Source organism: Balaenoptera physalus (genome assembly GCF_965194825.1).
Source record: "Balaenoptera physalus genome assembly, chromosome: 3".
Lineage (NCBI taxonomy): Eukaryota > Metazoa > Chordata > Mammalia > Artiodactyla > Balaenopteridae > Balaenoptera > Balaenoptera physalus.
The window spans coordinates 89,578,380-89,604,697 of record NC_138890.1 but is presented as its reverse complement, the minus strand read 5'-3'; the positions used below and the strand labels follow the sequence as shown (position 1 = coordinate 89,604,697).

Genomic DNA, 26,318 nt, shown 5'->3' with positions numbered 1-26,318 from the left:
GTAAGACTGGCTCTGACCTCTGTAGGCTTGAATGATACAAGTTGTTTTCCCTTTAATCCTAAGGATACACTGTTCTGAAGGAGGAGAATTTTCAACAGAAAAGTGTTTGAAGGTGAGCAGAAAGGTTGGTTGGAAATTACTAATTGATAAATTATTATAAGAACAAAAAACAAAAGCATAAGGGAAGCCAAGAGGAAATTATCCAAACAAAAATGAAGGTAACATAGAGAAGAGATAGGGAAGAAACCTAAGATAGGGAGACAAATTAAAGATTTTATACTTTGTGCTGCATCTTTCTTTTTATTCCCCACTAATAAGAATCTGGTTTAGATAGCTTAGGTGTGGAAGTCAACTAGGCATGTATAGACTAATACAGGTCAAACTTCTAAATAATGATTCCCACAAACAGAAAGCCACATTTGGAGGAGGAGGGCTGATTCTTCTTCAGAAAAAGAGATGATTCTATAATTATAAAAACTGCCAATTAGTGACTATCCACTATGCCACCAGGCACAACACAGATGTTTTATATTCATTTTCACTACCTTTTATGGTGTGTATTATCATATGCTTAACAGATGACAAAACTAAGAGGTTAAGTAACTTGCTCAAGGTCACAAAGAAAAGAAGAGGCGAATTCTAACCTACTTCTCTGACTCAGTTTGAGTTTTTTTCCCACGATACGACCTATAACATTTATTTGTTTAGTGATAGAAGAGTGACAATATTAGATTTCTCTTTAGGGAGCAATTTCCCAAGACTGTATTTTCCATTTAGCTGTGCCTGAATTATTGATTTGTTTATAACTGTTATCCTTTACCATAAAGATCTATGTTCAATCTGGGGAATAAGAAGCCTATTAGAATGATAGTTTTCTTCATGACAACTGTATCATATATCAATTAAAATGAACATAACTTCCTAACAGCCTGGGCAGGTGTTGCTAAGTACTATAATACTACACTCAACAACTGTGAGAATCTTGAGAAAAATTACAAATGATAAGTCAGGAGAGCTGCTTTTTCTGAATCAATGCATCCTGCAAAAAAACTTCAAAAATCTCAGGATACTGTACTGAAAACATGTACGAACACAGCACCAAAGAAAAAGGAGGTGAGGAGGAGACTAGCTAGAATATGAGCAAAGCGATAGGAAGCAGAATTAGGGAGTAGTCTCTTAAAGGATGAAATTACCCTGGTAACAGGTGTACATCAAATTTTACAATTTCTAAGTAGCCTCAAAAATCAAAAAGTCCCACAGAATATGTCTTTAATTATCCAGTTAAAGAAGGAAGAAAGCATCTGCTTTTCCTTCTTAAAATTTATAATTAACACAGGGCAAGGGATCACAGCCTCCCCTAGTAGAGCAATGACCTCCAATAACATGCTGTTTCTCTGGTTACAATGAAGAATCTTTCTTGCTGTCTTTTTGACAAAAATTGTTCACGTGTTATTGGCATGGTGCCAGAGTAAAAAAAGATGCGCTGAGCTGAGTGTTTAGTAATTTCTTTTAATTTTAAAATCAAGTAGCAATTATAGTAAAATCTCATAAACTACTGACCTTTCCCCCTCATCCTCAACTGTGCCCAAACATTTTGAAAAACAGAACCAACAGATGCACAGAGACTTTCACCACAAATCCTTAGGACACTGAAAACTGCAAGGAAGAAGGAAGAGAGACTAGGTGGGGCAGAGCGCTTGAAAGCTGGAGGGACTGAGGTATGAAAAAAACCGTGATAGATTTCCTGTCTGGGTGGAGGGAGGGAGTCCTCAAAATTTTCACTTCTACTTCCTCTGAACTAGACTAGATCAGTGGTTCTCAACTTTGGCTGACATTGACATCACTTAGGCAGGTTTTATTGCCTGGGCCCCACCTCCTAGAAATTCTGATTTAATTAGTCTTGTGTAAGGTTCAGGCATCAGAATGCTTTAGAAACTCCCCAGGTGATCCTAATGTGCAGAGAGGGTTGAGAACCGCTGACCTAAATAGTTCAGAGATAGGAATAAATGCAAACCACATGGGCAAAGTTCTAACAGTTTTTACCTCACCAGGAGAAAAAAAATCCTGAGATCTCAAAATATCAGAACCTGAGAATATCACTAAACAATAGCAATAAACCTTCCTTCCTTCCAAGGAAAGGAAAGGAGGTAGAAGAATTTTGTGTCAATCTTTTCTCTGTCCCACTCCTGTAGGAAAGCAATTTTTCTCAGCAGTATACACTGTGCTAATCATTAGACTAGGTACCAGGTACACACAGGAGCATGAAGTCAATTCACAAATGAGGAAACAGCCTCAGAGACGTGAAGGAACTTCCCTAAGGCCAAAGAACAAGGAACGAAGACAGAACTTGATCCCAGATCTGTCCCAAGTCCAAAGCTTTTTCTCTTTTCCGTATCTTCTGGAACATTTCTTTGCACTGGCTAACTTAACTGGTACTGGGACAGAGTGTAACTTTAGCAACATTTTCCACTGCAGGACCTTGAAGAGTTCATTCTAAGGAACTTAATCCATAGCTCTCCTGGCAATTAGCAATCTGACATTGACAGCAAACAGGTAAAAGGGAGAAATATAAAGTAAGGTTGGAGGGGCAGGTAGGAGACTAATGGTAAAGGATCTTGAATGCCAAGTAAAGAGTTTGCAACGAATGAATGTACTAGTTGATTAACAAATCTACAGGTATTGAGGATATGCCCTGTGTTGGGCAGAGAGAACACTCTAAGGCCTAGACAATAGGGAGATATTGGAGGTTTTAGAGTTACTGTATCTTAAGTGGCAATCTAATATGCCAAACCAGAAAACAAACTACAAGGAAAAAGAAAACATATCAAAACACTCCTTTCTCATGGTATAATTAGGAAAAAGACAACAACCCAGAAACATTATGGATAAATCCATGTAAGACATTTATCATTCTCAAAAAATAAACTTTGAAAAGAAATTAGGGTTATTTTTAAGCCAAATCCTTTATGTTATTTTTTATTTTTTGTTACAGCTTTCATAGAATTTTTCCAAAGGATGAATTTAGTAGCTGATAAACTACAACTCTCCCACCCAGGGCAGATGGTCAGTATGACATCTCAGGATTGGAGTCAGTTATTAGCATATGTTGGAGTTAACAATAAAAAACTTAATGGATTATTAGTTCCAAGGCAGAAAGCATATTCTCCAGTTTAAAGGAACAAATTTAAAAATCAGAAAAGAAAAATGGAAACCATTTTAGTCTCCCACAAAGCCAAATAATTAGTTAAAACTCTGTATTTAGGTTACATATGCAAATTAATAGGAAAAAATATATAAAGCTGAATGAAAAAGGAAAGGCTAGGTTACTTTTCTTTATTACTCCAATAGGATGATTTCATACTTTTCATATTTTTATAAAACAACTTGCTTTTCTCCACTTTAAAGGGATATTTAAAATTAAGATAATTTAAACTCTTACAAACAAATGTATACCCTTTACTTCCTGTATATCTTAACTTCCTATTAGAAGTTTCCAGCGTTTTAAAGAACTTAAGGCATTAAGAAGGTTGGCATTTGGAATGGCACAAGAATGCATTTTACATGACATTAAATTAAGCAAATCAACTCAATGTAATAATTTCTTTAGTTATATTTATTATATCAAATATTTAATTATCCTAGTATTTATTTTCATCGTACAGCAATTTTAGCCATACTTTTTAATCCTATGTGAGTGTGTATGTGCATGTGCACATATGTGTGTATAATTTACATGTGGTGATAAACTGATATACATGTTCATTTTTACTCTGGTTCCATTTTCATGATTTCTTGATTCGGGGGTGTATGATCAGAGAGTACAAGTAAAGATAAATCTCATAGTCTCTATGAGTTAGTAGCTTTTGATTTCTTTTAAAAAAGCTTTCAAAGATCTTGTACCTTTTTATTCTTGAAAATGATTAGGACAATGGCTCATTACATACCATAATCTGTGATTTTACAGGACACCAAATACAGCTCTTTCAGGTTTTGTCCTTCCTTTGCAATGACCTCCACACACCTAAAACACACACAAAAAATGGTGAGTTACACTAATGCGTTTCAAGTTAAATTAGCAAGAGTTTGGCCAGGACTAGAACAGGAGGAGGTCCGCGTTTGAGGAATGCCACAGCTCTCTCCTTTCAACAAACCTCTTTCAAGGTGTTTCAGGAAAAGGTATTATATTCCCTGCTTTAAACTCAAGTGCTCTAATACCTAAATGACTTTAATTAAATACATTTATGACTAGCACATCTTTTAAAACCAAAGTGATGAAAGAGAGAAATTCCTGTAAGAGTAGTGTTATATTTGGTAATAAAGGATTAGTAAACATGTGCTATATAATGAACATATGTTATTTACATAAAAAATAATGTAATGAAAGTGTAGAATATAGACAGATGGTCATTATAAAAGAACGGTAATATTGCTCATGGTTTAATTATTAATGAGGGACTTTGATAACACTGAAGTACACATCTTGTGAAATTTTATTCAAAATAAAAATGGTTTAAAAATCTGTAACACTGATTAAAGATGAAAGAAAAATCGTACACATAAGAACTTTAAAATCTTTTACTTTAAAATGTTTTATTCTTAACATTTTAAATGAATTGTTGCATACATATAGGCCATTTTCATAATATAGATATGTAAGATTTAAAGTCTTTTCTGGTTTCATTTCAGTTAAAAGGTTTTTGAATGGTGTACTCTGCTCTAATGGACGTAGTGGAACATGTAGTACAGAATTGAATGAACTTTGAAAACAATGATTAACAGCGTGGCTCAGTCCCCTGAATTATCAGAAAAACCTGTACAGTCAAACTGACACATTGGCATATGCATCCTTCAGTGCAGCCCCTGTTTTAATCTTTATAAATAACAGTTAAGTAAAAGGGTAAAAGCAAAAAGAGTCATTAACCTTTTCTAGAAAGTAAGGATCAAGTAATTTGATACCTATGTGTGTAATCCATCAAAAAATTACTGAGTATCCATCTCTGTCTTTCAGATATTTTATTTGCTGTCTGGCTTATTTGTAGGTATCTTCATAAAATGTCAGGAAATTTTATACAATTTTACTTCACATAATTTATTACTGAAGGTTAAATTAGTTATAGAGAAGACATATTTTTCTTTTAAAAATATTTTTATAGAATATTGTTTTAATGGAATGATAAACATTTCTAAGTTCCTCAGAATAACTGAATAAACATTTTTTTGGCTATTTAAAAAAAAAAGATATATGATAAAAATGGGTAAGCTCTTCCATTGTTACAACAGAAAACTTAAGACAGTAACAATGTAATTATGATTGATACAGCTTATTATGAAGGGAAATTTTTAAACCTAATTCCGTGTCATTTCGCTTTACTGTAATATTTGAATAAAGTCATAAAAAAGGGAAAATAAAACATTACAGGCAACAACCATGTTTTACATATGACTTTAAAAACTAATTTTTACATACTAAGGATAAAAATAAAGGCCCTAGATGATTATAATATTATAAATAGTTAATAAAAAGTCTACTTTCTACCGTATCAAATATACATAGCTCTCTTTCCTCCTCCATTACCTACCAAAAAAGTTAGCAGATCCAACATTTTGTATGACCACCACAAAATGAAATAAGTTAGTGCAGAAATAATGTTCATATCATTTATTTTGTTCTCATGGTCTTTTCAAATAGTTCAGAACACCTGATTTTACATCTGATTATGGAAAAACTCTAAGCAAATACAATATTCTATTTGTGTTCCTGCCACTTGATTCTATATTAGGTATGCTACAAGCACATGTGAACATTAAAGACACACAGAGCAGACTACAGACAGCAAATAACACAAATTGATTTCAGTGTACAAGCCAGATCAAATGCTATTTCATAGGCAACAAAAACCAGTATTCACATAAAATCAGATAATCAATCACTGGATAAAAACTGTCCTAAAACTGATGAAAGGCTATGAGCATCAGGTTTCCTCCCTACATGACAGAGAAAAGCTATGAATAGATATTATACATATATTTAGCTTACTCAAGAGGCAATAGCCAAGAGAAAACACGTGATTAAGAAATAAAAACAGTATAGTACATATCTTTTAGAGGAAAAAAAAAGAGAAACATAAGAGAAAAGCACTTTGCTTTTACAAAGGATCACCTAGGATTTTTGTTCTTTTTTAAAATTTTTTAAAAATTAATTAATTAATTATTTTAAAAATAAGGAACGCTTCATGAATTTGTGTGTCATCCTTGCGCAGGGACCATGCTAATCTTCTCTGTATCGTTCCAATTTTAGTGTATGTGCTGCCGAAGCTAGCACTTGCTCTGTTTTTAAAAGTTCAGTCACATAAGGTTTTCCAAATACTTTTCATTACCCTGTAATCACAGCCTGTGCTAGAAGTTATGCACAACATAAAACTATTCCACAAATAGGAATTCATGGAGGAAAAAGAAGTATTCCTTGGAAGATTTTTAGCAAAAATTATTATTTTTTTAATTTAAATATCACATATTTCATGGATGTGATATTTGAGAAGTCCCAAGTTCTGTGAACCTGGTCTGAAACTCAATATCATATTAACACACAAAATTGAGTGGTTCAAATAAATAGGTAAAATAGCTATTTTTTTGAGAGTTGAAAATGGAAGTGGTTTATATTATCCTGTTACTGCAAATTGGTGAAAATGGAACCCCACATCAGGTCCCTGGCTAGTGTCTGAAGCCCTGTGATTAGTCTAGGCCTAGTTTCCCAGGCAGCTTGTAGTGACAGCAAGTCATGATGAGAGACCACGCTGGTGACTGTCCTTTCCTTCTAAAACTTTTAGAGTCTATTCTAGAGTATATTTACAGGAGGTACCCTAACACAAGTCTGTCGACCACATTTACTCTAAATAATTCTACTCTGTTTTAAGAGTCTTGGCTTTAGTCGTGACATTTATTTAGTGTATTAACATCAGAGAATTTCCCAGTTCACTGCATAGACTGTATGCAGGCAACAAACAAGGCTTAGTAATTTACACCTTTTGACTACAGGTATTCATGTAAATTTTTAAGGGGTATTAAAAATGATACCAAAAAAAGGGAGGAATGTTTGCAAAGTCATAGTCTGTGAGAAGGAGAGTGAAAGAACCAAAGACCACATTTAAAACCTTTGCTTCTCCATCCCCTCTCCTATTCACAGATATCAAATAGGAGAATATTCATTAATCTCAGTGATTAATTATAGTTTTGTCCCTAGGGGTAAGCCATGAATTCCTAAACTCAGAATCCAGAATTCAAAATTTTCCCATTATCCCCCTACCCGTCCCCACCATCCCTAAGGATAAACCTCAGAATACCATATGACCAACATTTTCTATGGGTCAGTGCATTCAAAGATTTCCTATTTCATGCATGACAACCTAAGGAATTACAAAACTTGGGAAAAGAACAATACCCTTAGGGAAAGTAATAATCTATAAGATTATTAAGAACAAATTCATAATATAGGAATATGGCATAGTGGAAAAATACAGAAGAATATCAAATATGGTTAAAGTAGCCCATGAACATCAAACACAAACCTACTAAACCACCTTTCCGAGTTCTGAGAAACAAGAGGAGACATGTTTTAACAAAAGTGCATAAAGAATCAGAAGACATACATTCTACTCTCACCTGCATGAAACCACAAAACAACCCCTATCTTCTTCGAAGTCCCACATCATCATTCTTTATAAAAATGTGGGCCTATATGAAAAATTTCTCCAAATCAAATGTCCTAGGTTCATTTAAATATATTTTAGTTCATTCTGAATTGCCTCCCCTCAGATTATTTTCTTGCTTTTATGTTTTGGCAGGGTTCTGAAGAGAATTAAAAAATTGCAACCATTGTAAATTCCTGAGTAACAGCTGTTGAGTTCATATATATATAAACTCTGTTAGAACAGTGAAAAGGGCCAGAAAACCTGCTCCAAAGTATCCAAAGCATCCAGAATTATTTTTTATAATAATGTGATTTTATGCTCACTTGCTTTTGATAATGTTCTAAAATGCACCTAAAACATTTGATGAAATATGAAAAACAGCAAAAAGGTACTTTTGTGAGCAATATAGGGTTTTTTTTTTTTTAAAGAAGAGAAGGCATTACTTAGTTTCAGTGGAGGCAAAAATCTGTCTCCCTAGCAATAGATTCCTAGTAACCTGATTTATGTGAAGGGTAAAGGTTAATGAATTAAGCTGTGTAAGCTTCAAAACTATCAAAGGAATTCAAAAGAGCCTTGAATTATAGAAAACAATGGCCATTCTACATACATACCAAATTTTTATGTTTTTTGTCTCCTACTCAAAAGCTGGAACATGGCATTAGTGACAATTGAAAAGAACTAATGAGGAAATATGACTACATTGCTTGCAAAGAGGAGTGTCCTAGGAGACCTTGTTACTGTTTGTGATGTGTTTCAAATCCAAATGAAGCTAATTGGAGCTGCCAGACACTGGTTTGCAAATCTCACTTTAAAGGACAGGCTCAATCACCTTAGAGGTGTGAAAAGAAATGTCCCCATTAGAGATGCATTAGTATGTGGCTTGGTGAATTTCTAAATAAACTTTAGGTTGTTCTTTCCTAAGTCACTCTTGTATTTGGATAATAGATATATCTTCAAGCAGAAGAAAAAATGCAACAAGACAAAAACAACCCTACAGATTTAAAACAAAAAGTATGAACGGTGCTATAAAGTAATTGGCAAATAAGTGCAACGGGGAGCTAAGTACGTTTAAGGTCGAATAAACACGTAGATCAAACGTTAAAACTCCTGAAATACAAACACATCATAAAAGTGATCTATTTGGGGGTTTCAGAAATAGAACTTCATTTTCATCATTTCCTGAAACTAGACAAGCCAACAAACCACCCTGTGTTATATAGATTGTAAGTGGGTAAAAGCAGAAGAGGCTGCAACACACACACACACACACACACACGAAAAGGAATAAAAAGGATTTACAAGATCTAAAGAGAGAAACAAGGGAGCAAACTTGGTTCAATTCTGTGCTACAAAAGCTCATCCTGACTAACTCATATACGGGTCATTTAAATGATAGCAGAGGTCACCAAAACACAATTTGGCATCTTACACAAAGAATAATGATATTTGATTGATTTTTCTAAAGCCCCAAATCGAGTTTTACTAAAGTATAGTCCAATCCCAGTGCAGCAAATGAATGGACATGATTTATAGGTATACCCTGCTTTCAGAATGTGCACTATGTAACAGATTTCTATGTTAAAAAAAGGTAAATTTACAGTTAAACATTTACAAGATGAATCAATTCAAGAATTTACTAACAGTACCTTTCCCGTTATATGTGAATATAATTTCATTTATAAACATTCCATTCATAGGTACTTTTTCTAGTAACACGACACCTTAACCTTACACAGCATGCAGTGGTTATTTTTATCTTTAACTTAAAGAAATGTACATAATGACAAATGAAAGCCTATTTTGAGAAAGTGATACATGGCATCAAATTGATACGTTGAGCGCCCTTTGTATTTCATGGTACACTTTCTTGTAAACGTTCTTCTATTCCATCCCTTTAACAGCACAGTATCAAATGTATGCTTAAGTCAATTTTTCATGCAAACATCTAAAGATAATCTCATAAAAGAGATGCTCACTGCAAGAGAGATTTTTTTAAAAGGATGACTTACAATTAAAGTGCTAAAGCGTTCACTCGAAACACAATATATCTCAGGGGCAAAGACTAGGAGTGACATGCAAAATGTCACCAGCTCCACCAGTTACAAGTCTCTTGGGATATTCATTAAGTTCTCACTTACCAAATGTTATTCTCTGGAAAGCCAATATCTGATTAGTGAATCCAAGATTAATTTAGGTAGTTGCTACTTAAACAGTGGAAAACTGATGCCCATTTTGGCACACAGAGATAGTGAAAGATTACACAATGAGAAGAGTGGTTTGTTTGTTTGTTTTTAATAAGATGTACCACAATAAGTGGCCTGAGATGTTATTGAAACGTAAATTCTATGGGTTTACATCTCTGCCAACAGAGGTGTTACACCTTTGGAAGAGGTAGAGCAGATGTTGTCACCTGCTGATTCTGTCTGGACCACCCTTTCCCTGACAGTCTCTAGCATTAAGTAGGTTTCCTAACTGGAGAGTAAGTAGGAGTTAGCACTGAAAAAGGAGTAATACAACAGCAAAATAATATTTTCTAACAATATTTAGGAGTGACCATCACAAACCAGCTCTTACGGGAATATTTTGTTCCTTCACTTATATAGCAAAACATGTTTAATGTAATTTGAATGTTTCTTAGAGAACTTTAAAAATGTTTTTCAAATAGAATAAAGCCTGCAGTATTTTTTTAAATGCACATTTTCCTTAAGCTACTAAGAAACAAAATGGTTAAACGTTTTTCCAAAGCAAGGGGGCAGGGGAGAGGAAACCAAACTAACACATTTGGATAAACTTGGTTCTGGCTTTAATATTTCAGATACATTTATCCAAAAGTCTTGTTTTTAATTTTAGCCGTTGTTCCATCCTTTTACCGCAGCTACACTAAACCATTATATAATAACTTGAGCTAACTTTTTCTAAGCGTGCCTCCAAATATGCAAGAAGCAGAAAAAAGATTCTAAGCTATTTCTGATTTATTTCAACAAGGTTTTATTAAGTGTAAATTATGTGTCAGAAATGTTAAAAGATCTAATCAGAAAGCCACATTATTATGAAATGATGGACATAATACTTATAACCTTGATAGATCAACTACTATTTATTTTTGCTGCTATGGCTGATATTAATGTTCATACCCAGCAGCAGAAAAAGCATATCACTATCTCTATATCTACTGAAAATCAACTGAAAAGAGTCATGTTTCAGGACTGAAGGAAATGCTAGAAAGAAAGGGAAGGGGAAAATTTAAAGGTAAGACTTCCTAATTCAGCAGTTTAGTCATTCTTCAATGGAAAAAAAAAAATGTAGTTATTTTGAAATAGGAAAAGTTAAGAAATCTCCTCCATCCTTAAAGGTTTTTGGGGTTCCATTAATTTATAGCCAATATCTCTGGGGGAATCCAGGCATTGCACAATGTTGATACAGTTAAGACTGGTGCTATCTTTATGGTATTCTGGCATATTTTAAGATAGAGGGTGGAAGAGATTTTATTATCCTACATGTAACAAAAATTTACTGTGTGGAAGCAAAAGCCCAGGCCCTGAAAAAAAAAAAACAAAACAGGAATATAAAAACATATAAAACTATGGTCCAGTTCAGTGAATTGTGATTCATCAGAGGCCATTCCTTTTCTGAAAAAAGAGTCAGGCAAAATTCTGGCAAGTTCCAACTCCTACCTCGTCCTACAATAATAAATAAGAACTTTAATGGTAAAGCTAGAAATATTTCAGACTTGTTAGGCTTCCAAACAGCTAACATGAAATTTAGTTGGAATATTAAACATACAGTTGATGGTAATCTCCCTGCCCATCTCCACCCCCATTACACTTACTGCTTTAAGTATTGATGAGAAAGTCTCAATTCAACAGACATCATATATTTTAAGCTCACCTTTAATTTAAAATGGATAAGACAAAATTATTTTAGAGGACTATAAAAGTATACTGAAGATGAGATTTCAGGCATTATTCAGGAAAGAGTTAAGTACTTCCTTACCAGAAGACGCCACAAGTCGGCTTTGTAGTGACTAATTGCCTCTTTAACCTCTGTACTGGGGGAGCTGGCCTGTGCTTCAATACCAGTTTTGTGATAGAGCCAAAGACTGATGTTCAACAGAGACCTCCCATGACCTGTGTAGCCAAGGAGTTAACTCAGACAAGATGCTGACAAAAGGTTTCCTTCTCACTTGGGAAGGCACAGAATCTCTTTTTGGATAAGCCAAATTCTCAGAAGACTATAAAACACAGCAGTAAAGACAATTTATAAAAGTCAAAAGAATGGTTTCACTTTAGCTAACAGTGATTCCCAACATCCCAATGTACCACTCAAAATTTTGTTTGAGAATGGTTTTAGCAATATGAAAAAACTATATTTGTAAAATGCAATGAAGAGGGCACCTAATTTGATATCTTTGAAAGCTTATAATTAGATAGCTGTAGTAGGACACAAAGAAAGCAGGTCAACATTCTCCATTCCAAATGTTTCCCACATGCTTCAAGCATTCATATTCAGGAAGCCTGCACTTTGTCGCTAATTTTTAAGCTTAGCACATTTCTGGCCCAATCAAAAGCCAATAAAAGAATTTTTACAGGTGATTTTAAGTACAATTATAAAAAACTAATTAATCCTGTAATTGGGAGAAGAAAATGGTGAAGGCTTCTTATTAGTTTCTGAAAAAGAAGGTATGAGGAAGGAGTTCTAGGTTAGGGAGCGGGAAAAGTATAGGCAGTAGGAATAAAGTTACCCACATATTCATTCAGAAAGACCAAAGGAGAAAGATCACATGGCACTGATGAAGACAAGGACACTACATAAATTTGACCTTATTGATGCTTAGCTAGATTGAACTCTGAACCCTTTGAGGCTTAAGGGTCATCACTGCTGAATTCATAAAACCTACTTCCAAAGCTCTGGGACTCCCATTACTTTATTCCTATTTTCTTCCATATCATTACATATTAATGTCATGTCAGGGGTGAAATAATCTTTGCTCTAACATTTACAGGAAAGAGAGGCAGCGGGTCACATTTAGTTGTTTTGGTACATTATGTTTACACGGAGAGATAACTTTCTTACTTAGTAAAAAGAAATAACATTTACACTTCTTTAAAAATAAAAAAGAAAGAAACAATTCATATATTTCTACAAACTACAATAAGGGACATTAACCAAGAACCCTCTTATGAAAAGTATGCAGTTTACATTTTTAATCCCAAAGGAAGAATGACAACTGATTTCAGTTAATTTTTATTTATCTGAAGGATAGCGAAACAAAGGCCTCCCCATTTCCTTCTTAAATAATATTCAAGTAAATGCAATAGAATGAGATTTTAAAATTCCAGAGAAAGGCTATTGAACCTTACTTAGCTTCACCTGGCCAGTTCAATGATACCTGACACTATGAAGTCCATTTGCCTGTAAAATATGCTTCTAGAGGATTCTTTCTTAACACTTTAATTTATCCATCAATGACAAGAACTGATTATCAGCAATTTAATTTATATTCAAAGTGCTATGTAGTATAGATGTGCACATGTATATAAATACACTTATAAATACAATTCTTAACAAATACACTTTTCCCTTCCCAATCAACAAATATCTAATTGCTGTAAATCAACAAATTATCTCAATCAAAAAATATCTAATTGTTGTAAATGCACATAGTAAAGGAATTTTAGCAGCCTAGCCCCTGAAATGCCGTGATCACTAAAATTCAGGTTGCTTTGCTTGAATTAGTCCTCAGTCTATTCCCTACGAAGGGAAAACACATCTCTTTGTTCTTGGAGAAAGTGGTGGAAAGCTAATGAAACCAGCGCTAAGACTGATAGAAACCATAGGGGGGAAGCATTACCCATTTTCTCCTTGCAGAAAGTTGCAAAAGCAAGACAGTAAGTAAGCATGGAGAAAGAAGACAGCATATTTCACTATTTGTTTCAGACAGCAGGTACCTTGCAGGCAAGATCATGTCTGACAGCCAGCAGGAACAAGCAACACTCCCAACCCCAGTCCTCAGTTTTATGTTATTTTTAAAACGTAAATCAAAATGAACAGCACACCTCTGGCATGTTTCTAAATGCTCCGCTGTTGATTAGTTGTTGATTATTATAGTTACTGGTCTGTCTGCATAATCGACAAACCAGGTAGCAAAATGGAGTAACAGTATTAATATTTCCGCTCTACACACAAAACACTTCTCTCACGTACCCAAGTAAATACAGAAATACATTCTGATATTCCGAGGAAGAAGACTGAGAGGTGAGGAGAGGGGCAATTGATTGTTTTCTAAGGTTGTTAGTGGAATAAAGAGGCAAGAGCAATGCCAGACGTTTGAAAGGGATGTCAGGTAAACGTGCTTGGAGTCAATTGATCAGTTGTGTGTTCCTATGGTTGGTTACTGGGGGATACCATGAGTGTTTCCCTGGTAATGACAGAATTTTATTAAAAAATTAAGTTAGAGAACAAATTCCTTTTTGTGATCCATTATTGAAAGGTAAGTGCATTCTCATCAAGACACAGAACACTCTTCGGCCACTGGGCAAAATTTGGGGCTTTGGGAAAACTAATGGCAATCCAATGCCACATCATACTTTGAAAAAGGTGAAAGAAAATATAAAGGGTAATAGTATAAGCAAGTCAGTGAACATGATATATACTCAGGGACACATTAGTTGAAATAGTGGCTGTAAAGAGGAAAAAGAAGAAAAACAATATATACAAAACATACCAATATCTATATAAAATAACATTTTATATGTAACATATACAATAATACATTCATATATTTCATAATTACTAAGGAGCCTAAATTCATTTCATCTGTTTACTTATATCCAGCCTTATTTCCCTAGAAATGCATACAAAACTACAAAAGAAATATTTGAGAGGGGCTAAGAAGGTAGAAAATATGGATAGTAAAATAATAAAGTTAGGGATATACTCACCCTGAAGGGATTGATATGATTCATCCTGAAAAGCTTCTACAAGTGGAATAAGATTTTGGAATAAACTTTCAAGGAACCAAAGTAAAGAGGGAAGTATGATTATTTATAAGATTCATAATATCAATGAGTTAAAAAAAATCTGATCAAAAGAAGTTACAAAAAGACTAGATAGGCTTGACATATCTCTGGGGAAAGGCTGAAGTTTCAAGAAAGTGTTAAAATATTCGGTATCATGTGGAAAATTTCCTCCCATTTCTTAATACCACTGTGGACTTAATTCACATGAAAATGGCCTCTCAAAAAGTTAAAAATTTAAAAGTATATTGCACATGATTAATAATATAATGCAATGATAAAACAGAGATGATATTTAGCTATATCAAAATTTTACTGAAATTTAATGTTTCTTGTACAAAATCAATCAGTCATGGACAGTAGAAATATGCTTCCAATGCTCACATTGTCAAAGTTTTGTATGTGTGTATGTGTAAGACACAGTCCTGGGGTTGGGAATGTAACTGAACTTCTCTAAGTCTTTTCAGTAAAATACTGGAAATTACAATACCTATCTCCAAGGATTTTGTAAACGTTACATTTCATAATGTTTGCAAAGGTGCTTTTAGTTATTCAACAAACATTTACTAACCCTTACTCTGCCCCTAACTAATGGATACAAAGATGGAAAAGACAAGTCTCTTCCCAAAGGGAATTCACAATCTTGTCAATTTTAACATCTTCCACACAAATAAGACAAGGTTATTTAGTATCGAATAGAATTTTCAAGTACATTTCTTAGAAAACTAGCACTGTGGGACTTTAATAGTTGACATATGCAAGAAAGAAATGTATGCTCCAATATGTTCATGTTAAATCAATTTTTTCCTTAGTAAAAAAATGAATGTAAAGCACATAGGACAGCACCTAGCACACAGTAAGCAATTAAATGTTAATTATTATTATTTAGGCCGTAGCACAGAACTTGGCACATAAAAAAATGCCTGTGGTAGGCTGAATAATGGCCCCCAAAGACATCAGGTCCTAATCCATGCAACCTTTAAGTGTTACTTTATATATACTTTATACTTTTTTATGGAAAAAGGGTCTTTGCAGATGTGATTAAATTAAAGATTTGAGATGGGGAGATTATTCTAGATTATCTGAGTGGGCCCTAAATACAATCACAGGTATACTTACAAAAGAGAGGCAGAGGGAGATTTGACATAGACAAGAGAGGAGATAGTAATATTACCCCAGAAGCAGAGACTGGAGTGATATGACCATAAGCCAAGTAATGCTGGTAACCACCAGAAGCCAGAAAGAAAAGGAATGAATTCTTCCCTCCATGGGAGACTGGCACCTTGATTTTGGCCCAGTGAAACTGATTTTGGATGTCTGACCTCCACAACTGTGAGAGAATAAATATTTTTGCTTTCAAGCAACCAAGTTTGTAGTAATTTGTTACAGTAGCCACAGGAAATGAATATAGTGCCTAATAAATGGCATTAAACTAATCACTGGATTACACATGTGGCACCAAGAAATATGACTTATAAAGGTAACAAACTGGGGCTTCCCTGGTGGCGCAGGGGTTGAGAATCCGCCTGCCAATGCTAGGGGACACGGGTTCGATCCCTGGTCAGGGAAGATCCCACATGCCGCATAGCAACTAAGCCTGTGCGCCACAACTACTGAGCCTGCATGCCGCAACTACTGAAGCCCGCGTGCCTAGAGCCCGTGCTCCGCAACAAGAGAAGCCACCGCAGTGAGAAGCCTGTGCTCCGCAACAAAGAGTAGCCCCCGCTCACCACAACTAGAGAAAGCCCGCGTGCAGCAACAAAGGCCTAACTCAGCCAAAAATAAATAAATAAAATGAATAAATTTATTTAAAAAATAAATAAAGGTAACAAAGTAATTGCAATTAAGATGACATAATTGGATAAGACAAAATTTTAAGTTGTGAAAGGGAGAAAAAAAGAAAACCTTAAAGAATCCTACCAAATCTTCAGCCTGAATTAGAATAAATTCCAAAAAGGTATGTCTTCTAAACTTTTTTAGAATAAACACTCATTTTTGCACAATTTATTATTGAAAATTTGAAGCATACCGAAATTTAAAGGAATTGTTCACTCAAAGCCATTATTCACCACCTAGATTCCATAATTAACATTTTTCTCTCTGCTTTATCTCAGATGTATCCCATCTATTTCTCTATCCACCCAGGTATCTATCTATCCATTCTTACTTTTTAATGCATTTTAAAGTTAAGTGCAGACATCAGTACATTTCACCCATAAATACTTTATCATACACATCATTAACTAAAGTTCAATGTTTATAATGGTTCTCTTTAAAAAAAAAAGTTTTACCTGCTGTGAAATACACAAATCTCAAAAGCAATCAGTTTTGACAAATGCATATATCTGTCTACCTTGAACCCCTATCAGATCTAGACTATTCCTAGCACCCCACCAAGTTCCCTCATGCCCCGCCTTCCAATCAATGCCCATACCCACCCACAAAGGCAACTACCATTGTATATGTTTTGTTACTTTGTTTTATTTTACCGTAGCTTAGTTTTGTCTGTTCAGAAATTTCACAAAAATAGAATCATATTTGAGTAACTTATTTTTACTCTGTAAGAGGTTGAGATTCATCTATTTTGTTTAACATTTCAGTAGTTTTTCCTGATTGTACCTTTCAGTTGCCAAGAGGCATTCCATTATATGTATATAGCATAGTTTCTTTATCCATTCTTCTCTTGAAGGGCAGGTGAAATGTTCACAGTTTGGGGGGAATTCATTAATAACACTGCTAGGAACATTCTTATACAGTCTTTTCGTGGACATATGCTTTCATTTCTCATGGTTAAAAACCTGGGAGTAGAATTGCTAAGTCACAGAGTATTAGCAGTATGTATGAAGTAGATGAATTAATTTCTTTCCAAAGTTGTTATACTATTTTACATGCCCATCAACATTTATGAGAATTGTAGTTTCTTCAAATCCTCACCAATGCTGATGTTATCAGACTTTCAGCCATTCGAGTGTGTATGTAATTAAGACCATTCTACATTAAAAAATTCAAAGATCCCATCATGATAATAATTCTACTGTTTTTATCTTTTAAGAAAATACACAATAATAAAAGATAGCTAGAAACTGATCAATATTTTAAAATTTATTTGTATATTTCCAGAATTTTTTTAATGCACATGATATAAAAGTACACATACATGATATAATTTATTCATTAAACAGACAATGCTCGCTGCAGACTCTTTGCAATAGCTTTCTGACCCAGACGCAACATTCCATCTGCTAGTTCTTTGGGATATCTTCCATCTCATCTATCATCTTTATTCCAAGCACCTGACTATCCAACAATAACCAGATAACTTCAGGAAAGGGATCTCAGACAGTTCTTAGCCCTCAACGTTATACGTTGTCTTCCATGTTCTCTCTCATGAGTTGAACTAAAAGTTAAAAACCAATATAAAATCAGCCCCAAAACTATGATCTCCTTGATAAGCATCAAGCTTTTCATTTAAGGTTCCTACCTTAACTGAATATTTGGTGAAAGACATTATATAATGTTGTGCCTTAAAAGGTAGACTGCTTATCCAATCACCAAGAGCATTTTTTAAAATGTGTTGCCGTGAACTGGGTTAGGATTCTGGCACTAGTCAGCATATAGTAAAAGCTGGATACCATGGACCTTTCAGCAGAGTTTTCCTCAATCTGGGAAAAAAAATAATGGAACTGCCTTTCTTTTAGTGTTACTAATTATCTAAGTCAATTGCCCAATTTTAAGTAACACACAGTCTGCTGATTTTCATAGCTACATACACTGCACATAAAATAAAAGACTTCACCAAAACATGCTGAAAACCATGGAAGTTGCAAATGAACATAAAGATGCTTAGTACTGCTGAAGAGACAAGGTGTTTTTCTCTAATCGTAAGTAAACAAAGAACAAAACAGATCAAAGAAAATTTAACCTGACAGTTTATCTTTTTTCACTCCATTGTAAATTTTATTTTTGTCTCACATAAAATGATTCACCTATGATCTAGATGATTTGTGTTAAGCAACCATACAGTAGGTATTTAAAGAACTCTTTGTAAACAAAGCCCCCAAATAGGATCAAGGAAAGAGTCACAAATCTCTTAAAGCATTTAGTTAAGGTTCAAGACATACAAAAGTTCGTGAACAGAGCCATATTAACACTGCCGAGCACAGTATAGGTTTCTATATTTGAGGATATCTATTAGATCTGAAAGATCTTCTTGATATATAATATAAAAATAATGAAGATATTAATAACATTCGGCATATTACTATAAACCTAACATGACCAAACTTTGGTATTCAATGAGAGGAAAAGATATTATACCTTGATTTCAAAATATAATACATAAAAATATAGTAAGAATTATATAACCATTATATTATTTTTCAAAAGATTAATATTTAAAAATGGAAACCACTGAGAAATAATTGCAAAGTTACTAACTGTATGAAAGCCTTTAAAAGTTATTTTATACTTTTATATTATTCAATTACACCATATAACTTTTAAGACATTCAACCTAATTTTTTTCAAAGTAAACTTTAAACACTGATTAGAATCAATGTCTGTAAATCCCTACAAAGGGAGAATAAATGCATGTTTATTGCAAAAATTAATACAGAGCCCAAATCTATGAGTTTGGAAATCTCTCTTAATAGCTAGTACAACCAATGTCAAACATTAATTATAAAAAGACATTCAGAATTATTTGGGGTTGAAAAAAGTTTTAATGGCCAGCAGGTTGTGTATTCATACAAACTGGGTACAGCCACATTTGTTACTGAGGCTACCTTCCAACATCCATGCCCAGTCACCCTGAGCCTGGTCTTCAGCCAAACACCTAATTCCTCTATGCTTGGAATCTTCAATTTTATTGGCTTATCCAGGCCAGATTAAGGCATGCAGAGGCCATGAGTCCTGGAAAAAAATATGGTTCCTCTTCCATCTCTAATTTCATAATAATAATTTAAAACTCTACTAAACTGCACAATTCATGAAAGAAAGACCAAAGTCTAATTTTAATTTCTTTTCTCAGATTGTTGATGCTGTCCTTCTCGGGGTGATACACTAGGCATGTGCTTGGTCTGCTTAATGGTAATCCAGCAGAATGCCAGACTTTGTACCAACCTACTGCTATATCCTTCACTTGGAACCTCTATGCCCCTGTTTTATGGACCAAGATGATTTTGGTACATTTCTTTTGTTCAAATTTTGTCCCCCATTTCTTTCTTTCATTGTAGCTTGAAACCCTAGATATTGACTTCTGGCCCCAAAATTCTACATAAGTCTATCTGACTTGGCCCACTAAACAGAATTATTACATAGACAGTTTCTCAAAACACTAAATTTTTCATGTACTTAGACCTTACCAGAGTCACAAATAGGCATCCTAGCCATAGTCTGTGTGGCTGAGTCAGTGTTTGAAACAAACCTGTGAATATGAGTGTCCTTAGATCAGACATGCATTCTTCAGTTGTTACAGTCCCCACCATTCCCCAATGATTACATTTGACCCACTTCACTCATTTACATTCTATGTTTGGTCAGACCCCAGCAGTGGACTCTTCTCAGACTGACAGTTGCTCTTGACTCCTAGTTTTTCCTCCCTCTGTTGTGACCACTGTATGAAGTATATGTCATCACCCTGACCTGACTTCGAGTCTGACCTGACATGGGGCCTATGTTTTACTCATCCTTGATGAGATGCTCAAGACAGGTTTGTTGAATGAGTGTGTGAAGGATTGGTGCACACTGATAAGACAAGTCATGCTCTTGTATATACTTGGAATTCTGAATAAAAATAGCAAATGTACCACTTTTAATAAGCATATGTCAACAAAGCAGAACATTATTTTTAGGCACAAGGAATGAATTACTTGCAGTTATAAAGAGAAATATCGATGTAAAATCTGTCTTATAAAAAGGATGAAGAGCATGTATTAAAATATAGAGGGATTTAGGGCTTCCCCGGTGGCGCAGTGGTTGAGAATCTGCCTGCCAATGCAGGGGACACGGGTTCGAGCCCTGGTTCTGGGAAGATCCCACATGCCACGGAGCAACTAGGCCCGTGAGCCACAACTGCTGAGCCTGCGCGTCTGGAGCCTGTGCTCCGCAACAAGAGAGGCCGTGATAGTGAGAGGCCCGCGCACCGCGATGAAGAGTGGCCCCCACTTGCCGCAACTAGAGAAAGCCCTCGCACAGAAACAAAGACCCAACACAGCCAAAAATAAATAATAAATAAATAATAAATAAATTTAAAAAAAAAACAAAACAAAACTCATACTCTCATTCACAGGGTATGGAATCTGACAGAAAAAAGTTAAAAAAAAAATATAGAGGGATTTAAAGGGAAAAAAACTGTACATGAAGATAGGCAGACTTTAAAATATAAATAGGATAAGAATGTGCAAAGGAAACATAAAGTGGATTTTGTTGAATTTCCCTCAGTAAACATATCTCCTACAGTAGTTAAGCCAAACTGATTGAGAAGACACTAGAATACTCATCCTTATGTAAGCAAAAGAAGCAACAAAAACTGTAATAATTTCTTTTGTAAATGCTATGGCTATTGAAAATTACAAACTGCCATGAATTTCAAGGAACTCAGCTTATATTTCTTGATGTTGCAAAAGAAATGTTTACCTATTTACCTAAGGGAAGTAAGTTTACTTTCTATAAGTTCCACTACAGGAAAAGGAAAATATCACAATTTGTCAATGTAAGAGTAAATATCACAGTAAGAAAATAAATATGGGTTTTACAAGGTATTATTTTCAAAGAAGGTTGATGTGGTAAACAACATAGTTCAAAAGTACTTTTTATTTAAAATGTATACCCTTTAACATTCATTTGCTTATAGAATTAAGACAGTATGTTTACTGGAGGGGTCTGGTACACACCTAACTATTTTTAGTGTAATTTAGAAATGTCACTGCCTTCAAGAGGCAGAATGGGTGCTCTGGAGCACAGACTCAGTAGTCTCAGTTCCAGAGACCAGACCAAATCCAGGCTTGGGAACCTCAGCAAGTTATTTAGCCTCCCTGTGCTTCACTTTCCTTATCCGTACAGTGGGTGTAATAAGAACATCTACTTCAAAAGGCTTTTGTAAGGATTAAAAGAAATGATATATATAAAGTGTTTAGAACAGTGCCTTGCACAAATTAAATGATACATATCTTAGCTATTATAACTTAATTAAAAATTTCCATTATCTCTAGATAATATGTGCCTCCTGATTTAATATAATAAGAGCTATCCAGCACTACCTATGCAGTATACTGCTCCCAAACCAGGAACCTAAATTTAATCGAGACTCTAATCTATCTATCAATTTATAGACAATATATGGGGGTGGGCAGGTAGCAAAACATATTGAATGGCACCATAAGAAGACAATCAGCTAAATCCAGGATGAAAGAAATTTTGCAGGACAAACGATTCATGTTCTACAACAAATGAATGACAGGCAAAAGAAGAGTAGTATTATTCATTAAAAGAGACCAAATGCAACATGTAACCTAGTTTGGATCCTAATTCAAATAAATGAGCTGAAAAGAGGCTTCAAGAAATTATTATTATGTTCATTAGTTGTAATAATAGTATTGTATGTGTGCATTTAAAAAATCTTCATCTGTTAGAGATAACTGAAGCATTTCCAAATGGTAATTTGTCCAGAATTTAATTTAAAATACTCCAGGAAAAAGTAAGTTGGGGGGATCAATCAATGAAATAAGAATGGCAAAATGTTGGTAATTGCTGAGTTCAGGTGATGGGTACACAAGAATTCATTATATGATTCTCTCTATATTTATGTGTGTTTAAAACCTTCCACAATAAACATTAAATTTTAAAAATTCATTATCTTGTGTGTTTGCCAATCATATTTGTTATTCTGATTGTGCAATTTAACTAAATGCTACAGTAAATTAAATGTGAAAGTGAAAAAGAATTATTTTTATAAAACTACACTAAATGCTTCACATATATTTGATAAAAGTAACTAATTAAAAATGATTTTAATTAGGTGTGAAATGATTTAAAAGTTTAGGAAAATCAAACATCTTTTACAACCATAATGGTATGAGACTAGAAATCAACAACAAGAAAAAAATTACAAAACCCACAAACAACTGGAGTCTAAATAACATGCTACTAAACGACCAATGGGTCACTGAATAAATAAAAGAGGAAGTTTTAAAAATACCTTTAGACAAAAGAAAATGTAAACACAAAAGTCCAAAATCTATGGGATGCAGCAAAAGGAGTTTTAAAAGAAAATTCTATAGCAATACAAGCCTACCTTAAGAAACAAACAAACAAAAAACTCAAATAAACAATCTAACCTTACAACAAAAGGAACTAGAAAAAGAACAAACAAAACTTAATGTTAGTAGAAAGAAAATTATAAATATCAGAGTGGAAATACATGAAATAGAGACTAAAAAAACATTAGAAAAGATCAATGAAACTGAGAGCTGCTTTTTAAAAAAGATAAACAAAATTGATAAGCCTTTAGCAAGGCTCACCAAGAAAAAAAGAGGTAAGGCCCAAATAAATAAAGTCAGAAATGAAAGAGGAGAAGTTAAAACTGACACCACAGAAATACAGTGGATCATGAGAAATTATGATGAGCAGTTATATGCCAATAAAATGGACAATCTAGAAGAAATTGATAAATTCCTGGAAATGTACAATCTCTCAAGATGAACCAGGAAGAAATAGAAAATATAACAGACTGATTACCAGTAATACAATTGAATTAGTAATAAAAAAAACTCCCAACAAATAAAAGTCCAGGACTAGATAGCTTCACACGTGAATTCTATCAAACATTTAGAGAAGAGTTAATGCCTATCCTTTTCAAACTAATCCAAAATATTGAAGAGGAAGAAATGCTTTTGACATGTGAATTTCACAAGGCCAGCATCACACCAATACCAAAACCAGACAAGGACAGCACAAAAAAGAAAGAAAATCACATGCCAATATCCCTGGTGAATATAGATGCAAAAATCCTCAACAAAATATTAGCAAACTGAATTGAACAATACTCTAAAAGGATCATGCACCACGAGCAAGTGGAAATTATGTCAGGTATGCAAGGATGGTTCAAGATCCACAAATCAATCAATATGATACACAACATTAACAAATTAAAAAATAAAAATCATATGATCATCTCAGTAGATGAAGAAAAAGCTTTTGAAAAAATTCAATATCCATTTATGATTTTAAAAAACCTCTCAGCAAGGTAGATATAGAGGGAATATTCCTCAACATAATAAAAGCCGTATGTGACAAATCCACAGCCAACATTATACACAACAGTGAAAAGCTGAAAGCATTTCCTCTAAGATCAGGAACAAGACAAGGATGACCACTCTCATCACTTTTATTCAACATAATATTGGCAATCCTAGCCATGGCAATTCCCAGACAAGAAAAAGAAATAAAAGGAATCCAAATAGGAAAGGAAGAAGTAAACTGTCACTGTTTGCAGATGACATGATACTATATATAGAGCGTCCTAAAGATGCCACCAAAAAACTATTAGAACTAATAAATGAATTCAGTAAAGTTACAGAATACAGAATTAATATACAGGAGTTCAGATAGTTTGTTACTAGTGTATAGAAATAACAAACTATCAGAAAGAGAAATAAAGAAAACAGTCCTATTTACAACAGCATCTAGAAGAATAATATACCTAGGAGAGAATCTAAGGAGGTAAAAGACTTGTACTCTAAAACTATAAGAGACTGATAAAAGGAAGTTGAAGACAACCCAAACTAATGTGTTTATGAATTGGAAAAATTAACATTGTTAAAATGATCATATTACCCAAGGCAATCTACAGATTCAATGCAATACTTATCAAAATATCAATGGCATTTTTCACAGAATGAGAACAAATAATTCTAAAATTTGTATGGAAATACAAAAGACCCCAAAAAGCCAAAGCAATCTTGAGAAAAAAGAACAAAGCTGGAAGTGTCATGCTCCCTAATTTCAAATTATACTACAAAACTACAGTAATCAAAACCAGCATGGTATTGGCACAAAAACAGACACATAAATCAATGGAACAGAATAGAGAGCCTAGAAATAAACCCCCACTTATATGGCAAATTAATCTATGTCAAAGGAGGCAAGAATATACAACGGGGAGAAGACAGTCTTCTCAATAAATGGTGTTGGGAAAACTGGACAGCTATATGCAAAAGAATAAAACTGGACTACTTTCTCACACCATATACAAAAAGAAACTTAAAATGGATAAAAGACTTAAATGCAAGACGTGAAACCATAAAATTCCTAGAAGAAAACATAGGCAGTGTGCTCTTTGACATCGGTCTTAGAAATATTTTTTTGGATCTGTTTCCTCAGGAGAGGAAAACTGAAGCAAAAATAAACAAATGGAATTACATAAAACTAAAAAGCTTTTGTACAGTGAAGGAAACTATAACCAAAACAAAAAGGTCCCCTACTGAATAAGAGACAATAGTTGCAAATGATATATCCAATAACAGGTTAATATCCAAAATATACAAAAAAACTCACACAACTCAACATCAAAAAAAACAAACAACCTGATTAAAAAATGGGCAGAGGACTTGGATAGACTTTTTTTTTTTTTCCCAAGAAAAGGCATACAAATGGCCAATGGACACATTAAAATATGTTTAACATTACTAATCATCAGGTCAATGCAAATCGAAACCACAACGAGATACCATCTCACACCTGTCACAATGATAGTAAGACAACAAATAACAAGTGTTGTTAGAGGATGTGGAGAAAAGGGAACCCTTGTGCACTGTTGATGGGATTGTAAATTGGTGCAGCCACTATGGAAAGCAGTAGGGAGATTCCTCAAAAAATTAAAAATAAAACTGCCATATGATTCAGCAATTTCACTTCTGGGTACTTAATTGAAAAACACAAGAACACAAATTCAAAAAGATATTACCCACTATTCACTGCAGCATTAGTTACAATAGCCAAGAAATGGAAATAACCTAAGTGTCCATCAATAGACATATGGATAAAGAAGATGTGGTATATATATACACAATGGAATATTACTCAGCCATTAAAAAAAAAAGAAATCTTGTCATTTGTGATAACATGGATGGATATAGAGAGTATTATGCTAAGTGAAATAAATCAGACAAAGACAGATACCATATGTTCTCACTTATACAAAACAAAAACATAGATACAGAAAACAAACACGTGGTTGCCAGAGGGAAGGGGAGGTGAAGAGAAAGAGGTGAAGGGGATTAAGAGGTACAAATCTCCAGTAATAAAATAAATAAAGCAACGAGGATGTAATATACAGTATGAGGAATATGGTCAATAATAATCTAATAACTTTGTATGGGGACAGATGGTTACTAGATTTATCATAGTGATCATTTCATGATGTATGTAAATGTCATTAATTAACCCAAGCAAGCAAGCAAAAGCAAAAACTTAAAAAAAATAAATAAAATGTTTAGGGAGGGCTTCCCTGGTGGCGCAGTGGTTGAGAATCTGCCTGCCAATGCAGGGGACACAGGTTCGAGCCCTGGTCTGGGAAGATCCCACATGCCGCGGAGCAACTAGGCCCGTGAGCCAC

The 26,318-nt window shown here is 34.2% G+C and overlaps 1 protein-coding gene across 4 annotated transcripts in view; it reads right to left on the bottom strand.

The window, feature by feature from the left end:
• The window catches only part of FBXL17 (F-box and leucine rich repeat protein 17), a 468,543-nt gene that overhangs the window by 156,854 nt on the left and 285,371 nt on the right, over positions 1 to 26,318 (bottom strand). For all 4 annotated transcript variants that reach the window (XM_082454480.1, XM_082454481.1, XM_082454482.1 and 1 more), the window contains one exon: positions 3,945 to 4,021. In XM_082454480.1, coding sequence (XP_082310606.1) covers positions 3,945 to 4,021 — 77 coding nt within the window. The remainder of the gene's footprint in view (positions 1 to 3,944; positions 4,022 to 26,318) is intronic.